General features: G+C 40.4%; 1 protein-coding gene across 1 annotated transcript in view; it reads left to right on the top strand.

The window, feature by feature from the left end:
* The window catches only part of LOC309401065 (vomeronasal type-2 receptor 26-like), a gene marked incomplete at both ends in the record, with an annotated part of 63,728 nt that extends 55,750 nt beyond the window's left edge, over positions 1 to 7,978 (top strand). The window contains 2 exons of the mRNA XM_081970004.1: positions 1,841 to 2,118; positions 7,039 to 7,978. Of these exons, the coding sequence (XP_081826130.1) occupies positions 1,841 to 2,118; positions 7,039 to 7,978 (1,218 nt within the window). The remainder of the gene's footprint in view (positions 1 to 1,840; positions 2,119 to 7,038) is intronic.
* Positions 7,979 to 23,580: the final 15,602 nt, after the last annotated feature.

Here is a 23,580-nt window from a genome sequence, read left to right as displayed (position 1 = left end):
TGCTCAAAATCCTACAAGCTAGGCTCCAGCAGTATGTGGACCGAGAACAGTGGTGGGTTTCAAAATTTTTATAACCTCTTCTGTAGGTGTGGTCTGCTATGTGGGAGTGACTTGATGGCCATGTGACCGGGAGGGAGTGGGTTGCCTGCCATGTGACCGAGTGGGAGTGGCTTGGTGCTTACCAACCAAAATGTTGGCTCAGAAACTCTGGCATTTGAAGCACGCAAGTCTTAAAGCTGTCAAGTTACAATACTCTTGCACCCTAACCCTTTAGAAAAAAAACCCCAGGGGTGTTCAAACATGACAGCTTTAAGACTTGTGAACTTCAACTCTCAAATTCCTCCTCTTGCTCTTCATCTTGATGATGTGAGGAAGGCTGCGGGGGGAGGGAGCTGGAACCGGTTCTAAACGGCACTGTAGATTTGTGGAACCTCTTCTATAGAAGAGGTTAGAACTGGCAGGAACCCACCCCTGACCGAGAACTATCAGAAGTATAGGCAGGATTTCAAAGAGGCAGAGGAACTGGAGATCAAATTCCCAACATAAGCTGGATCATAGAGAAAGCTTGGGAGTTCCAGAAAAACATCTACTTCTGCTTCATTGACTATGCTAAAGTCTTTGATTGTGTGAATCACAACAAACTGTGGCAAAGAAATGGGAGTGCCAGACCATTTTATTTGTCCCTTGAGAAACTATATGCAGGTCAAGAAGCAACAGTGAGAACCGAACACGGAACCACTGATTGGTTCAAAATTAAGAAAAGAGTTTAGCAAGGCTGTATACTGTCGCCCTGCCTATTTAACTTAGATGCAGGACACAGCAGAGGTGGGTTTCTGCCGGTTCATCCCAGATTGGGTGAACCGGTAGTGGCGGTGGCTGGAGTCTCCGCCCATCTGCCCGTATGCTTCCCCCCCCCACAGATCCTGCCCTGGGTCTCCACAGGAACTCGGTCTGCTTTAAAGTGAAGTTATTAATCTGAGTTCTGCATTTCAAATGTCTGAAAGAAATTCAGCCAATTAAAGAGTTTATATACAATATTTGAAATAAATTATATGAAGGCAGACAATGAAATAATTTACCAATATTAAACAATTTCATCACTGGGGTTTTTTAAAATAGAGACAGGACAGTCATTTGTCTGAAACGGTATTGCGTCTCCTGCTTGAGGAATAGAGCAGGAGTGTCATTTGATTTCATTGAGGGCTGCATCAGGGTTGTGTTTGACTTTTGGGGGGAGGTGTGGCTAAGGTGGATGCGGCCAGCATGATGTCGCTTCTGTCAGGGGGCGTCAATGGTAGCCCAAATGCTCGGCCAGCAGAAATGGGTTCCCAAGCTCTGTTTTCAGCCTAGACAGCCTCCTGCAACCCTCTGGCAGTGAAAACAGAGCTTGGGGGGGGGGCACACTCTAGGTCCCTTTTTGCTGGCAGTGGCACTGTGGGCTATTTTCAGGGCAGCCCCACGGGCCAGGTCTAAGCACCCTGCAGGCCGGATCTGGGCCTTGAGTTTGATACCCCTGGTCTAAGGTCTCCTGCTTGACTAGAAGACTCCCCAGCTCTATTCTGATTGACTAATGGACTGAGTGAATGGGTGAGTTACAATGTGACCAGGAGGGTGTGCTCTATGAGGACCATCCATGAACCTTGCCCACAGATAATTCAGAGCTCCCTGGTTTCAGAGGGAGCATATAAGGCAAAAATACAGGACATCAAGCGAACTAGAAAATTCATGCAGTTGTTGTTTGAAACTTCTCTCAGCCGTGGGGAAAGGCCCTTAGATTTACTATCTGACTTTTATCATTAAAACTGGCACAAACTACCAATACCTTCTCTTTTATCTTTAGATCAACTTCAGTGTCATCAACCAGGTGGCTGAGCAAAATCATCATTTGCCTTTTTCATATCGGCTGACCCCAAACCAAGAACCTCCTTACTCAGCCATTGTCCAGCTGCTCCTGCATTTCCGATGGACGTGGATTGGCCTCCTTTCTCAGAACAATGAAAAAGGAGAAAAATTCAAAAGACGCTTAGAAATTCTTGCTCTAAAAAATGGGATTTGCATTGTCCTCTCAAGAACCGTCCAAGAAGCAAATATGCAGTCAAGTGCTGGAGACACTCTCATGCAAGAAAAAAGGAAAATGTTCATTTTTCTTATCAAGAGTCAAATAAAAATTATAGTATGCCAACTGGACTTTCAAGCCTCAGCAATGTTAGCAGTAACTATACAGACAATTGATATGACTAATACATCCACTGTGGGAAGGGTGTGGATTGCAACAACTTTGACAGCTTTCAGTGTAGGTATTTTTGACATATTTGTTGATCTCCAAAATAAATATGCTTTGTTTTTCTTCCTCATCCAGAGAAAGAGAAGGACTCGATATTATGACTATAAATCTTATGTATCTATGGTCACATCATATGGAAAGGAAGCATTCCAATGTTCCTATTCAAGTCCTCTGTTATCTAAGAAAGTTTGGAAAAAATGCAGAGAAAAAGAGAACTGGGAATTCCCACCCCATGATGTGATTGCAAGAATCCTGTCTCAGGATTCCTCCAGTATTTCCCAAATAATTCAAGTTGTGGCCTGGATCCTCAGTGCTGCCTCTTCCTCCCAACGGAGTAAGAGGCGAATGCTGGCTGGATACCATCAATCAGCCCAGATTGTACAGCCATGGCAGGTAAGTCTTCTCCTTTGAGATTCTATTGATTTTCCATTTCAGGTTCCGCAATATTAAATTAGATGTAGATAGGGGTGAGATATTCCAAAGAGCAGTTGCTCAATTTGTGCTATTTGAGAGGGAGTGTCAACCCTGAAGCTGACCTGATTGAGACCATCTTGAAGGTTCAGTGTTGCCACACTGGAGTCGAGGGATAAGGAATGGGGAATGGATATAGGTGGGGTTTTGTAGCCAAAACAAAATATTTAAACCTGGGAACCAAGGACATTCCCAGCGATGGATGGAGGGATGATTGGTCTAGCTAACAGGCAACCACATGACACCATGATTGGACCATGTGACTGATTGTTGGGAAAGGAGAGGAAAACGTTTGCTTTTAATTAGGTGAAAACTGCAGGAGCATTTAGAGTCAGGTGTCACCAGCCTATATGGTTATATCATATGTCCAATAAAACTGATATTTGAGGAACCTGCTTGCCTCAGAGTCCTGTATTATGGGCATATTACTTGGAACCCTGACATTAAACTGGCTCTAAAAAAATGTTCCCTACGTTTTTTTATGTTTTAATTTTTTACAAACATATCAATGTGTGAACAGTGTGGCACCTGAGTGCCTTACATTTTGGTACAAATAAAATAATATTCATAATAGTTACTACAGTTAACAAGCTTATATAGTTCTGGTAATAATACACATATTTTGTTGAATTATAAACTTTCATTACTTAGTTATTCAATATTTCAATACATTATTTTTATGCCAAGCATCTTGTAATAGGTATCGTTCCTTTTACTACCAATAGAACATTGATAATCATATTTGTTACATTTCACAAACTTATATTGTTCCGATAATAATACACATATTTATGTTAAGTTATAATCTTCCATTATTTAATTATTCAGTATTTCAATATGTTATTTTTATACTATTCCTTTTGGATCTTGAGATTGTCTTCTAGGATGTTGGCTATTCCTGCCAGCTTAGTGTTGTATGCAAATGTGATCAGTTCCCCTTCAATTCCCTCGCCTAGATCTTTTTTGAAGATATTGAAGAATGCTGGGCCTAAAATGGAAGCTTCCGTTACCCCATTGCTTACTTCTGTCCAAGTGGATGAGGTTCCCCAGAGGACTACATGTTGAATGTAATTTGTCAGCCAGTTACAAAGCTACCTGATAGTGGTGTTATCTATTCCATGTTTTCAAGAATTATTTATTTATTTATTTGTTTGTTTGTTTGTTTGTTTGTTTGTCACACATGTACAAGATAGCAGGTATAAATATGAACCTGGACATGAACGAAGGAAATGAATACAAATAAATGGGGACAGTAGGACAGGGACTGTAGACACACTTGTGCGCTTATGCATGCCCCCTTTAGGGACCTCTTAGAAATGGGGTGAGGTTCACCATAGACAATTTAAGGTTTCAGGATGTAACAACGTAGTTGGGTAGAGCATTCCAGGCATTGACCACTCTGTTGATGAAGTTGTACTTTCTGCAATTGAGTTTGGAGCGGTTTACCTTGACTTTGTATCGATTGCTTCTCTGTGTATTATTGAGGTTCAAACTGAAGAAGTTGTTGACAGGTAAGATGTTGTAGTGGACAATTTTGTCTACTATGGTTAGTTCAAACTGCTGCTGGCGGAGTTCCAGATTATCCAAGTCCAACATTTCAAGCCGATTCTAGGGATTCTATTTTGAGTAAATGAGTGGAGTAGTCTCCTCATGAAATACCTCTGGACCCGCTCTATCGTATTAATGTCTGATATACAGTGTAGATTCCAGGCAGATGAGCTGTATTCGAGAATTGGCCTGGCAAATGTTTTGTATGCCCTAGTTTGCAGTACAATGTTACTGGACAAGAAGCTTCACAAAATTAGATTAACAACTCTTAATACCGTTTGGGTGATGCTGTTACCGTGAGCTCTGGGGCTTAGATTGTTAGAGATGAGTCCTCCATAGTCCTAGATGGAGTGAGAGTCGTGTGAGAGATCATTTCCACCCAACTTGTATTTGGTGCTCTGATTTTTATTGCCAATGTGTAGGACAGAGCATTTGTTAGTTGAGATTTAGAGTTGCCAAATGAGCGACCATTCTGACACATGGACAAGATCACTTTGTAAGGCGATCTTGACCATGTGAGTGAATTTTTTGAAAAAGAGCTGTAAATTCCTGGAGAATAACTGAAAGAAACTTCCCATGAAATACTGAATCAATCTTTCAGATGGAAGTGGTGATTTGAAGAGGTAGAATTATTCAGAGCACCTCCAATCCAGAATAATAGCAAGAAAAATATTGAATAAAGGCTCAAATTGTCATATTTTTTCTATGTTTCTGCAGCTTCATAGGTTCCTGAGAAACTTCCAACATCACAATATTTCCAGAGATGAGAATTCTTTGGAAGCAAATGGAGTTCCTGTTGGTGACTTTGATATCATGCAGTGGACATCACTTTTGAACAAATCAGATGCGGGGATGAAAATTGGGAATGTAGAAAGACGAGCCTCCTCAGAAGTCAAGATTTCTGTCAATCAAAGTGCCATCCAATGGCCAACATTATTTAACAAAGTATTTGAGGCTGCTGGGATTTTGCTCTTCTATTTATCTACATATGTGGAATTGTTTCTGCTCAATAAGAAATAATTCTTATTGAGGCCAATTGAGATAACTTCCAAATAAGAGAACCTAAAGCCTCATTAATTTATTAGATATTGTCAGAGTTTGTTGCACAAATTCAAATCCATAAAGCACACACAGATAACTGATTCAGCTGGATTAATTAATTTCTTTATATACATAAGAATAGATGAATAAATGTACAATACCAACAGGTGGTTCTTCCAAGTAAACACAAGGCAGGAGAGTTACAGGCAAACAGAAGCAGTTAGCTTCATTTCAACAAACAGGCCCAGATAGACTGATAGTTTACTTCACAGAGCAGCAGATTGCTTAACACTGCTAAGCCACGCCCAGATTTCTTACTTAAGTTTACTTACTTACTATAGGGATATAGATTCAGCAATTGCAAGAAGGTTCCACACCTATTTGCACTATTCAGGTGACCCTGATGGCGGAGATAAATTCCAAGTGGCCTCAACAACTTTCAGAAAGGCTGCTAACTACCAGATGACTACAAAGACTATAAATCTTTCCATACTCCACCATTCAGTCAGAACAGAAGAAGCTCCTTGAACTGAGAAGCACCAATTTGCCCTACATGTGTCTGCTTGCTTCCTGGGCGCCCCTTCTACGCATGCACCTGGCCTTGCGTGCTAGCACTTTGCTTGCATGCATGTGCCCGGCCACAAAAACGTGCCTAAATAGTATGGCATAGAGCCAGGGCAGGTGGTTAGGGGTGGTGATTTCCCCCCATGATTTTCGCTACCGGTTTGGGCGAACCAGTCTGAACCGGCTGAATACCTCTCATTTACATATGATGATACAATGGTCAGTTGTACGAGAGAAAGATAGGGACTCTAGAGAAATCTCGATGTTGGAGGTTTCCTGAGAAAGCAAAGATGGAGACAATATATCTATATCTATATATGGTATAGCATTATCATACCTGCTCTAAGGAGAAACACCTTTTGCAATGGAGCTACTTTCCTTTGGAAGAAAGAATAAGGGAATGAGTCTGTTTTGGGATCTACAATGAAGATTGATAGAGAAAGAGAATGGCCTTTCATTTGTCCCTTGCATGTAGAGTAATTAAAGTTCATGCCACCACTTTTTGACTGGTTTTGCTCAATGTGCTCCTGGGCTTCTGGAACCAGTTGATTTCAGTAAAAACTTCAAAGTTATATATTGCTCTGAAATAACCTTTCTATTTATGTTTAGATGGTGCCTTATTCAAGATGTACAGAAAGTTGCTCTCCAGGTTACACCAAGATTGTGAGAGAGGGGGCCCCAGTTTGCTGCTATGAGTGTTCTCTGTGTATGGAAGGAACATACTCTGGGCAAGAAGGTACAGTAGGTGGCTCCAAAAATATAAAAAAAATCAGGATTCAATCAAAATTCTCTATTGTTTTGTGGGGATATTTTATCAAGAAGCAAGAAAAACATTTCATTTCTTGAAGGCATCCACAAACTTTTCAAAGATTGGGCACTATCAGCAAATTTGAATGATGATGTGAGCATTAAAATAAATAATGAAATATTGCTGATATCTATTGACTTGCTTGCTTGGTTTTAAGAAAGAAGTTTTGAGAGCTGATAATCACATTCATCTTCAGCCTTTCAAAAGAGTGTTGATAAATATAACTAATGTTGTGTCATATGAATATCCCTTGGCAGAATTATGATGTTATTCCTTCAAAATGAAGTAATTGATTTCTGATGTGGTTTTCATGCTCCTACAGTTGCAGAAACAGATACATGCTAACCAATTTTTTTCCAGATGCAGCCCATTGTGAAAAGTGTCCAAATGACCAATATTCCAATAAGAAGCGAGATCAGTGTGTCCCCAAAAATATAAGCTTCTTATCCTTTGAAGAATTATTGGGATTCACCCTGGCTTTCTTTTCCATTGCTTTGTCCCTAACCACCGCCTTTATTCTCGGGATCTTCATTAAATACCGAGAAACTCCCATAGTCAAAGCCAACAACCGGGACCTCACCTACATTCTTCTGATCTCCCTCTTGCTTGCTTTCTTGACCCCCCTTCTGTTTATTGGTCATCCCAAGAAAGTGACTTGCCTTCTTCGGCAAGTCACCTTCAGTTTCGTTTTCTCAGTTGCCGTCTCTTCCTTGCTGGCAAAAACGATTATGGTGGTAGTTGCATTTTTGGCCACGAAGCCAGGCAGCGGCATGAGGAAATGGCTGGGGAAGAGTCTGGCCAACTCTATTGTTTTAGCCTGCTCTGGTATTCAACTATGCATCTGTATCATATGGCTGGGAATCTTTCCCCCATTCCCAGATTCTGACTTTCATTCCCAACCAGAACACATCCTGCTGCAATGCAATGAAGGCTCTGTCACCATGTTCTACTCTGCCCTTGGCTACATGGGTTTCCTGGCTGTCATTTGCTTCTTTGTGGCATTTCTGGCTCGAAAGCTGCCTGGTTCCTTCAATGAAGCCAAACTGATCACTTTCAGCATGTTGGTTTTTTGCAGTGTTTGGATCTCCTTTGTCCCTACCTACCTGAGCACTAAAGGGAAATATATGGTGGCTGTGCAGATCTTCTCCATCCTGACCTCCAGCCTGGGTTTACTGGGCTGCATCTTTATCCCCAAATGCTACATTATTATCCTGAGACCTGCCCTGAACACCAAAGAACAACTGATGATGAAAACTCACTAAGGCTCCTCATGTTGGTGTTTATTTTTGTTCAGTTTACATCACATACTTTGAACTAATGTTTTATGTATTGTCGTTTATCTTTCTTCATTCCATGTGAATTTTGAATTATAATTATTGAGTAAAAAGTTGCTTAAACAACTCAAACTCTTTGAAATAACCATATCCTTCAATTGGCACAATCTGAATTCATGTTACAATACAATACAATACAATACAATACAATACAATACAATACAATACAATACAATACAATAGTAGAGTTGGAAGGGACCTTGGAGGTCTTCTAGTCCAACCCCCTGCCTAGGCAGGAAACCCTATACCGTTTCAGACAAATTGCTATCCAACATCTTCTTAAAAACTTCCAGTGTTGGGGCATTCACAACTTCTGGAGGCAAGCTGTTCCACTGATTAATTGTTCTCACTGTCAGGAAATTTCCCCTCAGTTCTAAGTTGCTTCTCTCCTTGATTAGTTTCCACCCATTGCTTCTTGTTCTACCCTCAGGTGCCTTGGAGAATAGTTTGACTCCCTCTTCTTTGTGGCAACCTCTGAGATATTGGAACACTGCTATCATGTCTCCCCTAGTCCTTCTTTCTCTTAAGCTAAACATACCAAGTTCCTGCAACCGTTCTTCATATGTTTTAGTCTCCAGTCCCCTAATCATCTTTGTTGCTCTTCTCTGCACTCTTTCTAGAGTCTCGACATCTTTTTTACATCGTGGCGACCAGAACTGAATGCAGTATTCCAAGTGTGGCCTTACCAAGGCATTATAAAGTGGTATTAACACTTCACGTGCTCTTGATTCTATCCCTCTGTTGATGCAGCCTAGGACTGTGTTGGCTTTTTTGGCAGCTGCTGCACACTGCTGGCTCATATTTAAATGGTTGTCCACTAGGACCCCAAGATCCCTTTCACAGTTACTACTACTGAGCAAGGTATCACCTATACTGTACCTGTGCATTCCATTTTTGTTGCCTAAATGTAGAACCTTACTCTTTTCACCATTGAATTTCATTTTATTAGATAGTGCCCAATGTTCAAGTTTGTCAAGATCCTTCTGTATCTTAATCCTATATTCTGGAGTGTTGGCTATTCCTGCCAGCTTGGTGTCATCTGCAAATTTGATGAGTTCCCCATTTATTCCCTCATCCAAATCATTGATGAAGATGTTGACGAGTACTGGGCCTAAAACAGAGCCTTGGGGTACTCCACTGCATACTTCCCTCCATGCAGTTGCAGTTCCATTCAGAACTACACGCTGAGTGCGGTTGGTCAGCCAGTTACAAATCCATCTGGTGGTGATGCTGTCTAACCCACATTCTTCTACTTTATCTAGTAGTAGATTATGGTCTACCTTATCAAAAGCCTTACTGAAGTCCAAGTAAACTATATCAACGTCATTCCTCTGGTCCACTAATTTTGTCACATTATCAAAGAATGCAATAAGATTAGTCTGGCATGATCTGTTTTTGACAAATCCATGTTGGCTTTTGGCTATTACTTTGTTTGCTTCTAGGTGTTCGCAAATTCGTTGCTTGATTATTTTTTCCAGAATCTTTCCTGGTATTGAGGTCAGGCTGATAGGTCTGTAGTTTCCATGTTAAATCATAACAATCATCAAGGACATTAATAAAATTTCTGAAACCAGGCCAGATAAATTGTTACCAGAGATGTTTTGATGTGGTTTTATATTAAATCAAAGACTATGGCTAATGATGGTGTGTGTTTTGTTATTATATAGGTTGGTGTGCGGGTGTTATATATTATTATCTGGGTAATGTTCTGACTTTGTTTTTAAAATATTTAATTTCAAATACTGTATATATTTGATTGATCTCTTCTGATTGGATAATGTAAGATCACTCACAGTTAAATAAATGAGATAGATAGATAGATAGGTAGATGGGAGAGATCAAGAAGCCAAAAAACAGAAACAGATAACATTCCATATATTAAGAATAGATAAAATATGAACATGAACTTCAGAGCAGCTTTAACCCCACAGGGGTTTGCGAAGGTAGAGAGGAAGCCCCAAAGACTATATGGAGAAAGGCAATCTCCTGATAGAACATAGGGAAACCCCCTGGAGCCAACTGGAGAGAAGATGGTCATCATGGCCAATCCAAAGCTGTGACAGATTGGTGAAAGACAGGAAGATAAAAATCAAAGAGCAACATGGCTGAACTGGGTGAGAAATCTCCAATCTTCTGCAAACGAATTTACCCTGATACAGCACTACAAAACTGTGAAAGTGGGACTCAAAAAAGGGGGTTGAGGAGGATTTTTGCTCCATGAGAGTAGCGCCAACTAAGCTTTCAGAGCTATTGACATATCTGGGAAAAAATTAACAAAGCAACACTAAAATAAAAACAGAGACTGAGCTAGGAAAAGGACTAGACTAAGTTTTTTGAAAGAACTTTAAAAAAATCAAAGACTGCTAGGAATATGCTTCCTATTATTGTTGTTGGACTGATGTCGGATTTAAAACACTTAAGGAGAAGCCTTTCCAGCATTTAAAAAAGAACAAGGTCAACATCTATACTGACCAGAAAAGTGCATACAAAAGGGAAGTGACTGATGCAATATTTCTAAATACTCCATAAAGACTCTTGTGATATTCAGAGAGGACATTAACCAATTTGAATGAGGAAAAGTGAAAAAGGAAGAGAAATATTCTTGGTGAACTTAGAAACTATACATCTATCTAGATATTATTTTGGGGGAAAGCTTGGGGAGCTGATGGGTTTTGGGGCCTCGATGGATTACGAACTTTAATTTGCAAAATGACTCCCAAAGGACTACAATAGTAACAGTGTGGACAAATTTAATGTGGATTATAAATTTGACTGCTGAAGGAAGAAGAAGTAATTGATTATTAATGATTAATACTTAATACTTAATTATTAATTTTGTAATCTTTTTGTAATCTGTAATCTTTTGTAATTTTGTAATTATATATATATGTACATCTTTGGTTGTTCGGGTTTTCTCCTGCGTAGACTTGGAAGTATCTTCACGACGTTTCGATGAAGTCTCATTCATCATCTTCAGGCTGCTGCTTCCGGCTTGGTGCTTCCAGGAGCAATGTGAGATCTCAGCCGGTTCCTCTTTTTTACTGCCAGTGGGGGTTTGTGCTGATTGGGTGGGAGCTTGTCTGCATTCTGATTGGGTGGAGGTGTATTCTGATTGGTAGGGGGCTTGGCTGTGCTCTGATTGGATGGGAGTTTGGCTGTGCTCTGATTGGATGGGGGCGTGTTCTGTTTGGGTGGGGGCCTGGTTGTGCTTGTGTTAGTCTGAGTTGCAGAGGGATTTGAGCTGGTGAGCTGCGTTACTGTTGTTTGGCTTCGTGTTTGTGGTCGTGCCACATCTCCGTGGTGGGCATCAGTTTGCTTCATGTATGGATTGGAGGGGTTTAAAGTGGCTAATAATGCAGCTGTGGTCTGGCTTCTGGTTTGTGGTCGGGCTTCTGGTTTGTGGTCATTATCGGTGTGGGTTTGGGCTTGCTTTTTGCGTGGATGTGTGATAGTGACATCCTGTGTGGTTTTCGTGAGTGTGGGTCTGGTATCATTCGTAGTGTTAGGGACTCGTTTGTCAGTGAGGGCGGGTTTCCAAATGGCTGGTAGGCGGGAGGTATCATCTCGTTTATTCATGCTGTGTGGTCGTTTTTCTATCTCAATAGCTTCTCTGATTATTCTGTTATTAAAGTGTTCAATTTTGGCAATAGTTCTGGTCTTTTTAAAGTCTATATCATGTCCTGTGGCTTTGAGGTGTTGGACCAGGGAAGAAGTTGGTTCCTCCTTTCTGACTGAGTTTTTGTGTTCTTCAATGCGTGCCTTTATTCTTCTGTTGGTTTGTCCGATGTATGTGGTGGGGCAGGTGGGGCATGGGATTTCATATACTCCTTGATTTTCTAACTCTATTTTGTCTTTGGGGTTTCTCAGGATGGTGGATATTTTTCAGTTAGTGTAGAATGCTGTCTTGATGTTGTGTTTGTGGAGGATCTTGCTGATTCTGTCTGTGGTGCCTTTTATGTATGGGAGGAGGGCTTTGCCGTTTTCTTGTTCACTGTCTTGGATTTTAGTGGGGTTTTCTTTTTGGATTAGGTTACTGATATTGTTTCTTTGGAATCCGTTGGATGTTAGTACGGTGAGAGTGTGTAGTTCGGTTTTGAGGTGTTGTTCGTCAGCTAAGCGTTTTGTTCTGGAGATGAGTGTCTTGGCTACAGAGTTGATCTGTGCTGGGTGGTGGTGTGAGAGTGCATGCATATAGCGGTTTGTGTGTGTTTTCTTCTGGTAGATGGTGTGTCCTAGGGATCCAGTGGATTTCTTATAGACTAAGACATCCAGGAAGGGGAGTTGGTTATTGGCTTCTGTTTCCATGGTGAACTGTATTTTGGGGTGTAGGCTGTTGAGGTGTGTGAGGAAGTTGTCCAGTTTATCTTTCCCGTGTGGCCAGATTATGAAGGTGTTATCTACGTATCTGAGCCAGAGTTTGGGTTTGTGATTGGATTTTTCTAGAGCTTGGGTTTCAAAGTGTTCCATGTAGAGGTTAGCAATGACAGGTGAGAGGGGTGATCCCGTGGGTGCTCCTTCTATTTGTTTGTATTTTTGTCCGTTATAGATGAAGTATGTGTTGGATAGGCAGTGGTTGGTCAGATCTAGGATATGTTTGGGGGGGTTGTATTTGTTTTGGATTGCTGTCAAGGCTTCTTTGATTGGTACTTGGGTGAAGAGGGATACGACATCAAAGCTCACGAGTAGGTCGCTGGGCTGTAAGTTTTGTTTCTTTATGATCTCTATCAACTGGAATGAGTTTTTTACGTGTGAGGTGACGGATTCTGCATAGGGCTGTAGTTGTTTGGCGAGAAATTTGGATAGGTTTTGTAGAGGTGAGCCTATGGAGCTGACTATGGGTCTGAGTGGGGTTCCTTCTTTGTGTATCTTGGGGAGACCATAGAGCTTAGGGCATCTGGATGATTTTTCTCTGGGAATATATATGTGTGTGTGTGTGTGTGTGTGTGTGTTTGTTTGTTGTATTTGTACTGATAAATAAATAAAGGGAGACTATTTATCAGTACAAATACAACACAAATATAAAAAGACAACATTAAAAATAAAAATATGGTTTTCTGCCTGCATGGTCTTCTGTGATAAGCCGAAGGACAGAAAGAGGGAGTTGTGACCTTCCTCCCATATTTAGGCATACCAGGGGTTGTAACACAAATACATATATATATGTATTTGAAACCAACGCCTTAGACAAATCTGAACACAAACCCAAACTCTGGCTTAGATATGTTGATGACACTTTCGTGATTTGGCCACATGGAAAAGAAAAACTGGACAACTTCCTCACACATCTCAACAACCTACACCCCAAAATACAATTCACCATGGAAATAGAAGCAAACAACCAACTTCCCTTTCTGGATGTCCTAATCTACAAAAAACCCAATGGCTCCCTAGGACACACCATCTACCAGAAAAAAACACACACCAACCGCTACTTAAATGCACAATCCCATCACCACCCTGCACAGATCAACTCTGTAGCCAAGACCCTCATCTCCAGAACCAAACGCCTAGCCGACAAAGAACACCTGAAAACTGAATTACACAAACTCACAAATGTATTAATCTCCAATGGATTCCAAAGAAAAACAATCACCAACCTAATCCAAAAGGAGACTCCCCCAAAAAACCAAGATACAGAACAGGACAATGGCATCGCCCTCCTCCCTTACATCAAAGGCACCACAGATAAAATCAGCAAAATTCTCCACAAGCACAATATCAGGACAGCCTTCACCACTGACCAAAAAATAGCCAACATCTTAAGAAACCCCAAAGACAAAATCCAGCTAGAAAACCAAGGAGTCTACGAAATACCATGCAAAATCTGCCCAGCATATACATAGGACAAACAAACAGGAGAATAAATGCACGCATCACAGAACACAAAAACGCAGTAAGAAAAAAAGAAAAAACTTATTTCCTTTTCCAGCACCTTAAAGCTACAGGACATGAAATCAAATACAAACAAATAGAAGGAGCACCCATGAAATCAACTTTGAAGGAGCCAGGTTAATCTCCAAAACAGAACACCTCCACAAGAGAATAATCATGGAAGCCATCGAAATAGAGAAACACCCCCACAGCATGAACAAACGTGATGATACCTCCCGCCTACCAAACATCTGGAAACCAGCCCTAGCCAACAAACGAACACCACCCACCACCCAAGCTGTTACAATACAAAACAACAATGCACACACAGCCTGCACCAATCAGCACCAATCTACCAATCATGATACAACCACACAACCAATCATTCCACTTACTGAAACAAAGCCAGCACCCCACCCCCTCCCACCAAGACTTACAGAAAGACAGCAGCTCCGTTCCCATTTTAAGCCCACATTTTAAGCCCATGCTTGAAGATGGCAGGTGAGATTCTGCCGAAACGTTGCAAAGACAATCTCAACCTTACACGGGAAAAGACCCAAATACAACAAAACCAGCATATATATGTGTGTGTGTGTTGTATTTGTGCTGATAAAATAAAGGGAGACTAGTATAGATCCATTTCGAGCTATTTAGCTCTCATCAGCTAGCCATACCCTTACTGGGATTCGAGCCTGGGCTGTATTATACACAAGGCAAGAGTTTTAGCCACTATGCCACAGGCTTCTCCTCCTTTATCAGCTGAGCCAGGGAAATAAGTATGTGTTTGTGTTACAACCCCTGGTATGACCAAATATGGGAGGGAGCTCACTCCTCCCTCTTTCTGTCCTTTCGGCTCATCACAGAAAACCATCCAGGCAGAAACCCATATTGTTTTAATGTTGCCTTTTTATATTTGTGTTGTATTTGTGCTGATAAAATAAAGGGAGACTAGTATAGATCCATTTCGAGCTATTTAGCTCTCATCAGCTAGCCATACCCTTACTGGGATTCGAGCCTGGGCTGTATTATACACTAGGCAAGAGTCTTAGCCACTATGCGGGATCGCATCCTCCCACACACATCCCTGCGGCCAATTCGCTCTCACAGGGAGGGGCTTCTCCTGGTGCCGTCCACTAGGCAATGCCAACGGGCGACACCGAGGAGTAGGGCCTTCTCTGTGATGGGCCCAACCCTCTGGAATGACCTCCCCCCCCGACATTAGAACCACTACTGACCTCCGCTCCTTCCGACAGAAATTGAAGACTCACCTGTTCCGACTGGCTGGTCTGGCATAATTACAACATTTTCCTCCTGGCATACACACTTTTATTGGTTTTTAGAGGGATTGTCTCTTTTAAATTTAATTTTACAGGATATTGGGATTTTAAATTTTGTATATCCTGATTTATTTATTCAGCTGTACAGTTTGGCATATCTTTTATCCTCCTCATATATCTATTTATTTAATAATTTTAACTTGTTGTATTTTTGCTACGGACTGTACACCGCCCCGAGTCCCTTTTGGGAGAGGGGGCGGTCTATAAGCGCTAATAAATAAATAAATAAATAAATAAATAAATAAATAAATAAATAAATAAATAAATAATAATATGCCACAGGCTTCTCCTCCTTTATCAGCTGAGCCAGGGAAATAAGTATGTGTTTGTGTTACAACCCCTGATATGACCAAATATGGGAGGGAGCTCACTCCTCTCTCTTTCTGTCCTTTCGGCTCATCACAGAAAACCATCCAGGCAGAAACCCATATTGTTTTAATGTTGCCTTTTTATATTTGTGTTGTATTTGTGCTGATAAAATATATATATGTATTTGTGTTACATTTTTGTGTTACGTGGCTTAGTGGCTAAAACTCCTGCCTAAGATATATACAGCCCGGGTTCAAATCCCAGTAAGGGTATGGCTAGCTGATGAGAGCTAATTAGCTCGAAATAGATCTATACTAGTCTCCCTTTATTTATTTATCAGTACAAATATAACAATAACATATATATATATATGTGTGTGTGTGTGTGTGTGTGTGTGTGTGTGTGTGTGTGTGTGTTGTATTTGTGCTGATAAATAAATAAAGGGAGACTAGTATGGATCCATATCAAGCTGTTTACCTCTCATCAGCTAGCCATACCCTTACTGGGATTTGAACCTGGGTATGGCTAGCTGATGAGAGCTAAACAGCTTGAAATGGATCCATACTAGTCTCCCTTTATTTATTTATCAGCACAAATACAACACAAATATAAAAAGGCAACATTAAAAATATGGGTTTCTGCCTGCATGGTTTTCTGTGATGAGCCGAAGGACAGAAAGAGGGAGGAGAGAGCTCCCTCCCATATTTGGAAATACCAGGGGTTGTAACACAAACATACATACATACATACATACATACATACATACATACATACATACATACATACATACATACATATATATATATATATATATATATATATATATATTTGTTTTCGTAGATTTTCACGGGTGTAGGTATGCTGGTTTTGTTGTATTCGGGTCTTTTCCCGTGTAAGGTTGAGATTGTCTTTGCAACGTTTCGGCAGGATCTCACCTGCCATCTTCAAGCTGTGGGCTTAAAATGTGATCGGAGCTGCCGTCTTTCTGTAAGTCTTGGTGGGAGGGGATGGGGTGCTGGCTAGTTAGAAAACCAAGGAGTCTACAAAATACCATGCAAAATCTGCCCAGCAATATACATAGGACAAACAAACAGAAGAATAAATATATATATATATATATATTTGTTTTCGTAGATTTTCACGGGTGTAGGTATGCTGGTTTTGTTGTATTCGGGTCTTTTCCCGTGTAAGGTTGAGATTGTCTTTGCAACGTTTCGGCAGGATCACACCTGCCATCTTCAAGCTGTGGGCTTAAAAATTTTAAGCCCACAGCTTGAAGATGGCAGGTGTGATCCTGCCGAAACGTTGCAAAGACAATCTCAACCTTACACGGGAAAAGACTTTTGAGATTGTTGGCTTATCTTAATGATATTTTTACTAATATAATATTAGAGAGTTGAAGGTGATACACCAGGGAGTATGGGAAATAATTTTAAACTGTGTGAAAACAATTACTGTGTTTGCTATTTTGGAGAAGTACTTTTTGATTATCAGAGATGACAAATACATTGAACCAGAGGTGGATTCCTTCCGGTCCTGTCTGGTATGCCAGAAGAGGTAGTAAAAATCTGGCATACTGGACCAGTCCGGTAGTAATGGTGGTTTGGCCACACGCCAGAAACCTCTGTCAGAAGCTTTTTTAAAAGCCCTTTTCCCCTGCCATTTCAGCCAATGGAAAAGAGGTTTAAAAACTAAAAGAGGGGGGAGAGGGAGGAAGGAGCAGGAAACCTTACATTGTCTGGATTATTATGGTGCCTCTAACAGACAGGAAAATTGCCAGAAAGGAGAAGGAGGTGACTAGCACAAGGCTGCCATGCAGAGGAAGGCAGAGATAGTCCTTGACATATGACTACAACTGAGCCCAAGATTTTGGTTGCTAAGCAAGAGTGTTGTTAAGTTAGCTTCACCACATTTTACCCAATCCATGATATCTCCTGGTGAGTGACATCAAGTTGGCCATGCCCACATGACCACTAAGCCACGCCCACAAAATAGGCCATGCCCACAGAACAGGTAGTAAAAAAATTTGAAACCCACCTCAGCATCGAACATATCAAAGATAGGAAAGAAAACCTCATCTACATCCTCATCAGCAACATCGGAGGCATCAAGCCCATCTAATCAACAATTGAGGCCTGTTAGTTAGGCCTGAAGATGTCACGCTCCATGCAGAGTATGCACGCGATGCTACTATCGATTCAAGAAGCCATGACCAAAAGTCAGGAAGTTATGTCAAAATACCCTGATGAGATCAAAAATGAAATGGGGGAGATGAAGAGGGATATATGTAAGATGGATGAAAAGATAGGGAACTTCCAGCAAATGATAGTGCAGAATAAACAGAGGATACAGAAAATAGAAATAAGGGCTGAACAAAAAGGGGGGGAAATGGATGAAATGGACCAAAAGCTACCACAGGCTAATAGAAAATTAGAAGAGACTCTTATGTTTGTCGAGATGGAAAAGGCAGGTTACTCTTTGATATTTCAGAATATTGTGGAAGAGAAAGAGTAAGCTCTGGTTGAGGTGATGATAGAGTTGCCAGCTGGAGTATTACAGAAAAAGAAGCATGATGTACGAGAAATAGACAAAATATTCAGAATCCATACAAACTATACAAGAAGGCAAACATTGCCAAAAGAGATGCATGTGAGGTTTACCAAGAAATGCTGAGAGATGAAATATAAAAGAACTAGAGATGAGTCTGTGAAGTACAAGGGAGAGAAATTCTGATCCTAAAACAAATACCTAGGAGAGTTAGAGAGAAATGGAGAGCAGAGGAGACAGTATCAATTCTTGACAGCACAAATGATTAAATATAATGTGATGTTCAATTGGCTGATACCAGAAGGAATTCTGGTTACCTGGCAAGACAAAAAAATTAGGGTGGATACCTTGGATAAATTGCATGAATACCTGGGATAAATTGCATGAATTGCAAGTAGAAGAAAAAGCTTTAGATCAAGAAGAAAGAGTGAGGTTGGGAAAAGGAGCGGGCAGAATGAGAAGGTGCAAGAACAAAAGGACAGAACGGACAGGAAGAGATAAGAACAACTAGAACCGTAAGACTTATATATAAGTGAACAGAAGCCTGAAGAGAAAAAGCCTGAGAAAAACAGCTCAACGCTGTTCCCAAACTTCCATTTTGCACATTGGGCAGTTTTTCTCCCTCCGGACGCTTCAAGAGGCTTCCCTGAAGCCTCAAGAGGGTGAAAAACATCCAAACGCACAAACCGGAAGTCCATTCCCGAACTTCCGATTTGCACATTGGGCAGTTTTTCTCCCTCTGGAGGTGTCAGAAAGCTTCCCTAAAGCCTCTGGAGGGTGAAAATCAAGATCAAAATCAGCTGGCTAGCGCACACATGCATGGTGGAGCTGCCAGAGCAATGCCTCACGTGCCCTCAAAAATGGCTTACCGTGCCACCTATGACACACATGCCATAGGTTTACCATCATGGATATAGAGTGATAAATGTACATAGAGTGTTATGGTATAACTATGAGGTTAATGGTTATAACATTGAATATTCTGTATATTTAAAATAGACTACATTGTATGACTATGAGAATGATAGTGATAATTATAGTGTATAATACTATATATAGTTAAAAGATACTTGATACAGACTGTAGCCTGTCATTGCACAAATGGAAACATGATGTATAATAAAGAAAATACATAATACACAATATATTTTAAAAAAGAAAGAAAAGACCAGGCAGTATGACAATGAGACACCCTTTAAAATAAATCTTTAATGTTATATCTATACCACTTTAAAAAATTGTGGGATTTGTGGGTTGCTTGTGTTTTTCAGATGCAGCCCATTGTGAAAAGTGTCCAGATGTTCCATATTCCCAATAAGAAGCAAAATAAACATGTCTCTAAAATTATAATTTTCGTATCTTATAAAGAAAAAAATAAGAAATAATCTTATAAATTATGGGTGTCATCCTGACTCTCTTTGTCATTGCTTTATCCATAACAATAATTACTGCTTTCATTGTGGGAATCTTAAATCATTAAATATTGAGAAACTCCCATAGAAAGAGCAAACAATCAGAAACTCCCCTACATCCTTCTGGTTTCACTCCTGCTTTCTTTATTGAAGTCCATTCTCTTTATTGCTCATCCCATGAAAATGGCCTGTCTCCTTCAACAAACCATTTTCAGTGTTGTTTTTCAGTTGCCGTGTCTTCCTTGCTGACCAAGACTGTAATGGTGGTGATGGTGGCCTTCCAAGTACAGAGTCCATTGTAGTAATAATTGTGGGTATGATTTTGTCATGGCACGCATGGGTTTCTATACATTTTGGGTGACATCTGTCTTCAAACCTGGCGGAAGCTTCATAGCACAGGGATCACCAATGGATTCTGTCAGGACCCACAGCTGGCCCACATCTTTGGAGTCCATACTTTGGAGCCTACACCTTTGGAATCAGAGCTTCAGATTCATGTTCATCCTTGAGCCAACTGATTGTGCAGGCAATATAGGTAACTAATTAATGCATACTCCCTTAAATGGTTTTTGAGGGTGCAATGGAGAAAGGTCTCAGGTGCACACTTAGCAGAAGAACTCATGCATGGACATCACATAGAAATGTCGCTGGGCTCAGCTCCTCAGATTTTGTTTAATCCTTCACCTTCAGCCATTGTGGTATTGTATTACTTTAGCACAGGGATCACCAGTGGATTATGTCAGGACCCACAGCTGGCCCATATCTTTGGAGTCCATACTTTGGAGTCTACACCTTTGGAATCAGAGCTTCAGATTCATGTTCATCCTTGTAGCAACTGATTTTCCAGGTAATATATGTAACTAATTAATGCATACTCCCTTAAATGGTTTTTGAGGGTGCAATGGAGAGAGGTCTCAGATTGCAGAAGAACTCATACCTGCACATCACATAGCAATGGCCCTGGGCTCAGCTGCTCAGATTTTTGTTTAGCCCTTCACCTTCAGCCATTCTTGGCTGTATTGCTATAGCATCATCTCTTGGTTCCCTATTAGATTACCTATGTAAGAAACAGCAAATATCACCACATCACGAAGAAGTCAGTAACAAGCTATTTTTCAGTTCAATGCCCCAGGGAATTTTGACTAGATCTTCTTTGTAACCATGAAGACCGATAGTCTTCCACATTCTGAAAGATATAAGACATTTAACAGGTGCCTCCAATAGATTGTTCAATATATCATGATCTGGAGTATTGAACCTACAGGTGGTTTTCACATAAATTTACCACCGGTTTGCCCCACTTGTGAATGCCCGCTTTGTGAGCATGTGTGCCTTCCACACGTGTGCGAACTTCCACGCTTGCGTTTTGCTCATGCGCATGGCTTAAAAAACGCGGCTTAATCGGATGGCATAGAGCCGGGGTGTGTGGGCAGGACACCATTAATGGTTAGCCTAAACCGGTCTGAACTGGTTGAATACCACCTCTGATCTAACCATTGAGAAAGATGCCCTCTCATCCACATCAGACAGAGTAAGAAGGAACTATAATGGCCCATTGCCTAGTTCAAGAATATTGAACTGGTTTTCCACATTTGAAGCTTTTGAATCTCAAGAATAAGTTTTCAGACTAAAAAAAAAAACAATTAAACTTCCCTGAATTGTTCCTTTCTTGATTCTCAAATTAGGATTATTCTCCTGAGTCAAACAAAACTCTTTTCTCCAACTGCACACTTTTGTGGCAATGTTCATTCCCAATTCCCCTTCTAATTTTTACAAGCATGGTTATTTATTCTCCTTTGGAATTTCCACCACCACAATTAGTTGCCAATCAATGTGAGAACAAATGGGATGGACAGCACCTGATACTCTGATTTGTAACAGCCTCCTTCTGTGATGAGAGCAGAGGTTGGGGTAAAGCTGGGCAAATACTGTAGCAATCTGAAATTGCAAATAAAACTTCCAAATCTGGGGGCAAACTGGACCTTCTTCGCTTTAATTATAGTCTCTGAGATTTAACTCTGTGCTGAAGAAAGAACTATAGGAAGGATCTCTTGCAGTGTATGTCAAATGTTGTTGCTGATGTATATACAGCTCTTTCTGCTTCAGATTCTGTCTCAAATTCCCTGTGCCAGTATGCTGGTGAAATGCCCATTTAAGGTGATAATAGAAGAAAAGGAATGGTTCCATTACTACAAGCCAGGAGACTACTGGATTACTGGAATAATGTATGGAACCCTAGCTCGATTGCATGAATTTTCGTTCTCCAAGCCTCCAACCCACCAACTGAAAAGGTAATTGTCAGAATGTCCAGGATTCTAGTGATAGAATTTGCATGCTCCAATTTCTTCTCTAGGAAGGATTTCATGTGTCCCATTCCTCACTTTGAGAAAGGCTCATTATTGCTCATTCCAATTTCCTTTAGAGGAAAGGCTCTTGGGGAACATGATGATTTTATAAAAGTTCCATTATATACCAATACCTAGGCCTGACCGCAAGCAACACAGTTCTAAGTTATCCAAAGAGAGAATTTCGAGCTTAGTAGCATAAGGAATTCTATTGTGTACAGAAGCGTGCAAGACTTTTCTCATGAAGGACTTCTGAACCCACTCGATTGTTCTGATGTCAGACATATGGTGGGGATTCCAAACAGTTGAATTGTACTCTGAAATTGATCTAGCATAAGTTTTATAAGCTCTAATTAGCAATATAATGTTTCCAGAAAAAAAGCTTTGCAAAATTAAGTTTACAACTCTTAATGCTTTTTTATAGTAATGCTGATATAGTGAGCCTTCGAGCATAAATCGTCAACGATAAGTACACTTTGGTCTTTGACAAAGTGAATGTCATCTGCTAGATCAATGCCACCTAGCTTATACTTGACATTCTGATTATATTCACCAATATATATAAGACAGAGCATTTATTAGTCAAAATTTGAAGTTGCCAAACAGATGACCATTCATAGTCGAGATCGCCATGCAAAAAGCAAGATAATTATCTGTAATTGAATAATTTTATATTATTGACAAAAAGAACACAATTTATTTTAAGTTGATCACATAAATTGTTGATATAGAGCAAAAAAAAAGGATGTTGAAATTTCTTACATTGCAGTGAGAACATGTTCTACTACATTCTGCCCTTCTTGTTGGCTGTTCATGAAGTCAACCGGAATCCTTGGCTCTTACCCAACATCACCCTGGGCTACAACATCTATCAGAACTTTTTCAGTGCAAGAATGACATATGAGGCCATGCTGGATGTGCTCTCTACAGGACAGGAGAACGTCCCAAACTACAGATGTGGAAGACAAAAGAACCTGCTGGCAGTTCTTGAAGAGATGGATTCTGAACTCTTTGATCATATATCTAATGTCATGAGCATCTACAAAATTCCACAGGTATGAAGGCAAATGGAATTAATTCCAAGTTGTAAATTGTTCAGAATTGCCTAGAAGGCAGCACTTGTACATATTTTTCCAAATAAATTGAAAGTCAGAGAGTAAATATTAGAAGAGCTGAAAGAATTTTTAATTCACAAAGTACATGAAATGTGTGTGTTTGTGTGTCTTTGTGCATACATATGTAGTTATGTATTTCCTGTGATCAGTTCACCTCACCCACCCGCACCTGCCCTATCCTGTCCTAAATCTCTGCATTTTTCAGCTCAGCTGATTCACGCGGCCCAGAGGATTTCTGTGACTCGTGTTTTACTTACGAGGGCTGCCCTGGATGGTGAGCTGCAGAGTAAATAGCTCATATTAACTCAAGTATTTTAACTCAGATGTTTATACATGTTACCATCATCATACCTCCATTTTTATTTGATTGTAATTGTTTAAATGTCCTTCATCATAAAATATACCAAAATTTAACCTTCATAGTCAATTAAAGGGTAGAAAAAGTAATACTGGGTTGCAATCCTCAAAAAGACAGAATGATCTCAGCTTGAATCCAAGGCAAACCATTAAATGTCACAGCAGTCCAGGTCTATGTCCAAACCACTGGGGCTGAAGAGGGTGAAGTCGTATGAAGCACTGCAACACCTTATAGCA

The sequence above is a fragment of the Natrix helvetica genome (assembly GCF_964273705.1).
Source record: "Natrix helvetica genome assembly, chromosome: 1".
Taxonomy (NCBI): Eukaryota; Metazoa; Chordata; class Lepidosauria; order Squamata; family Natricidae; genus Natrix; species Natrix helvetica.
The sequence above is the reverse complement of the archived record's forward strand: the minus strand, read 5'-3'. Positions and strand labels throughout refer to the sequence as shown.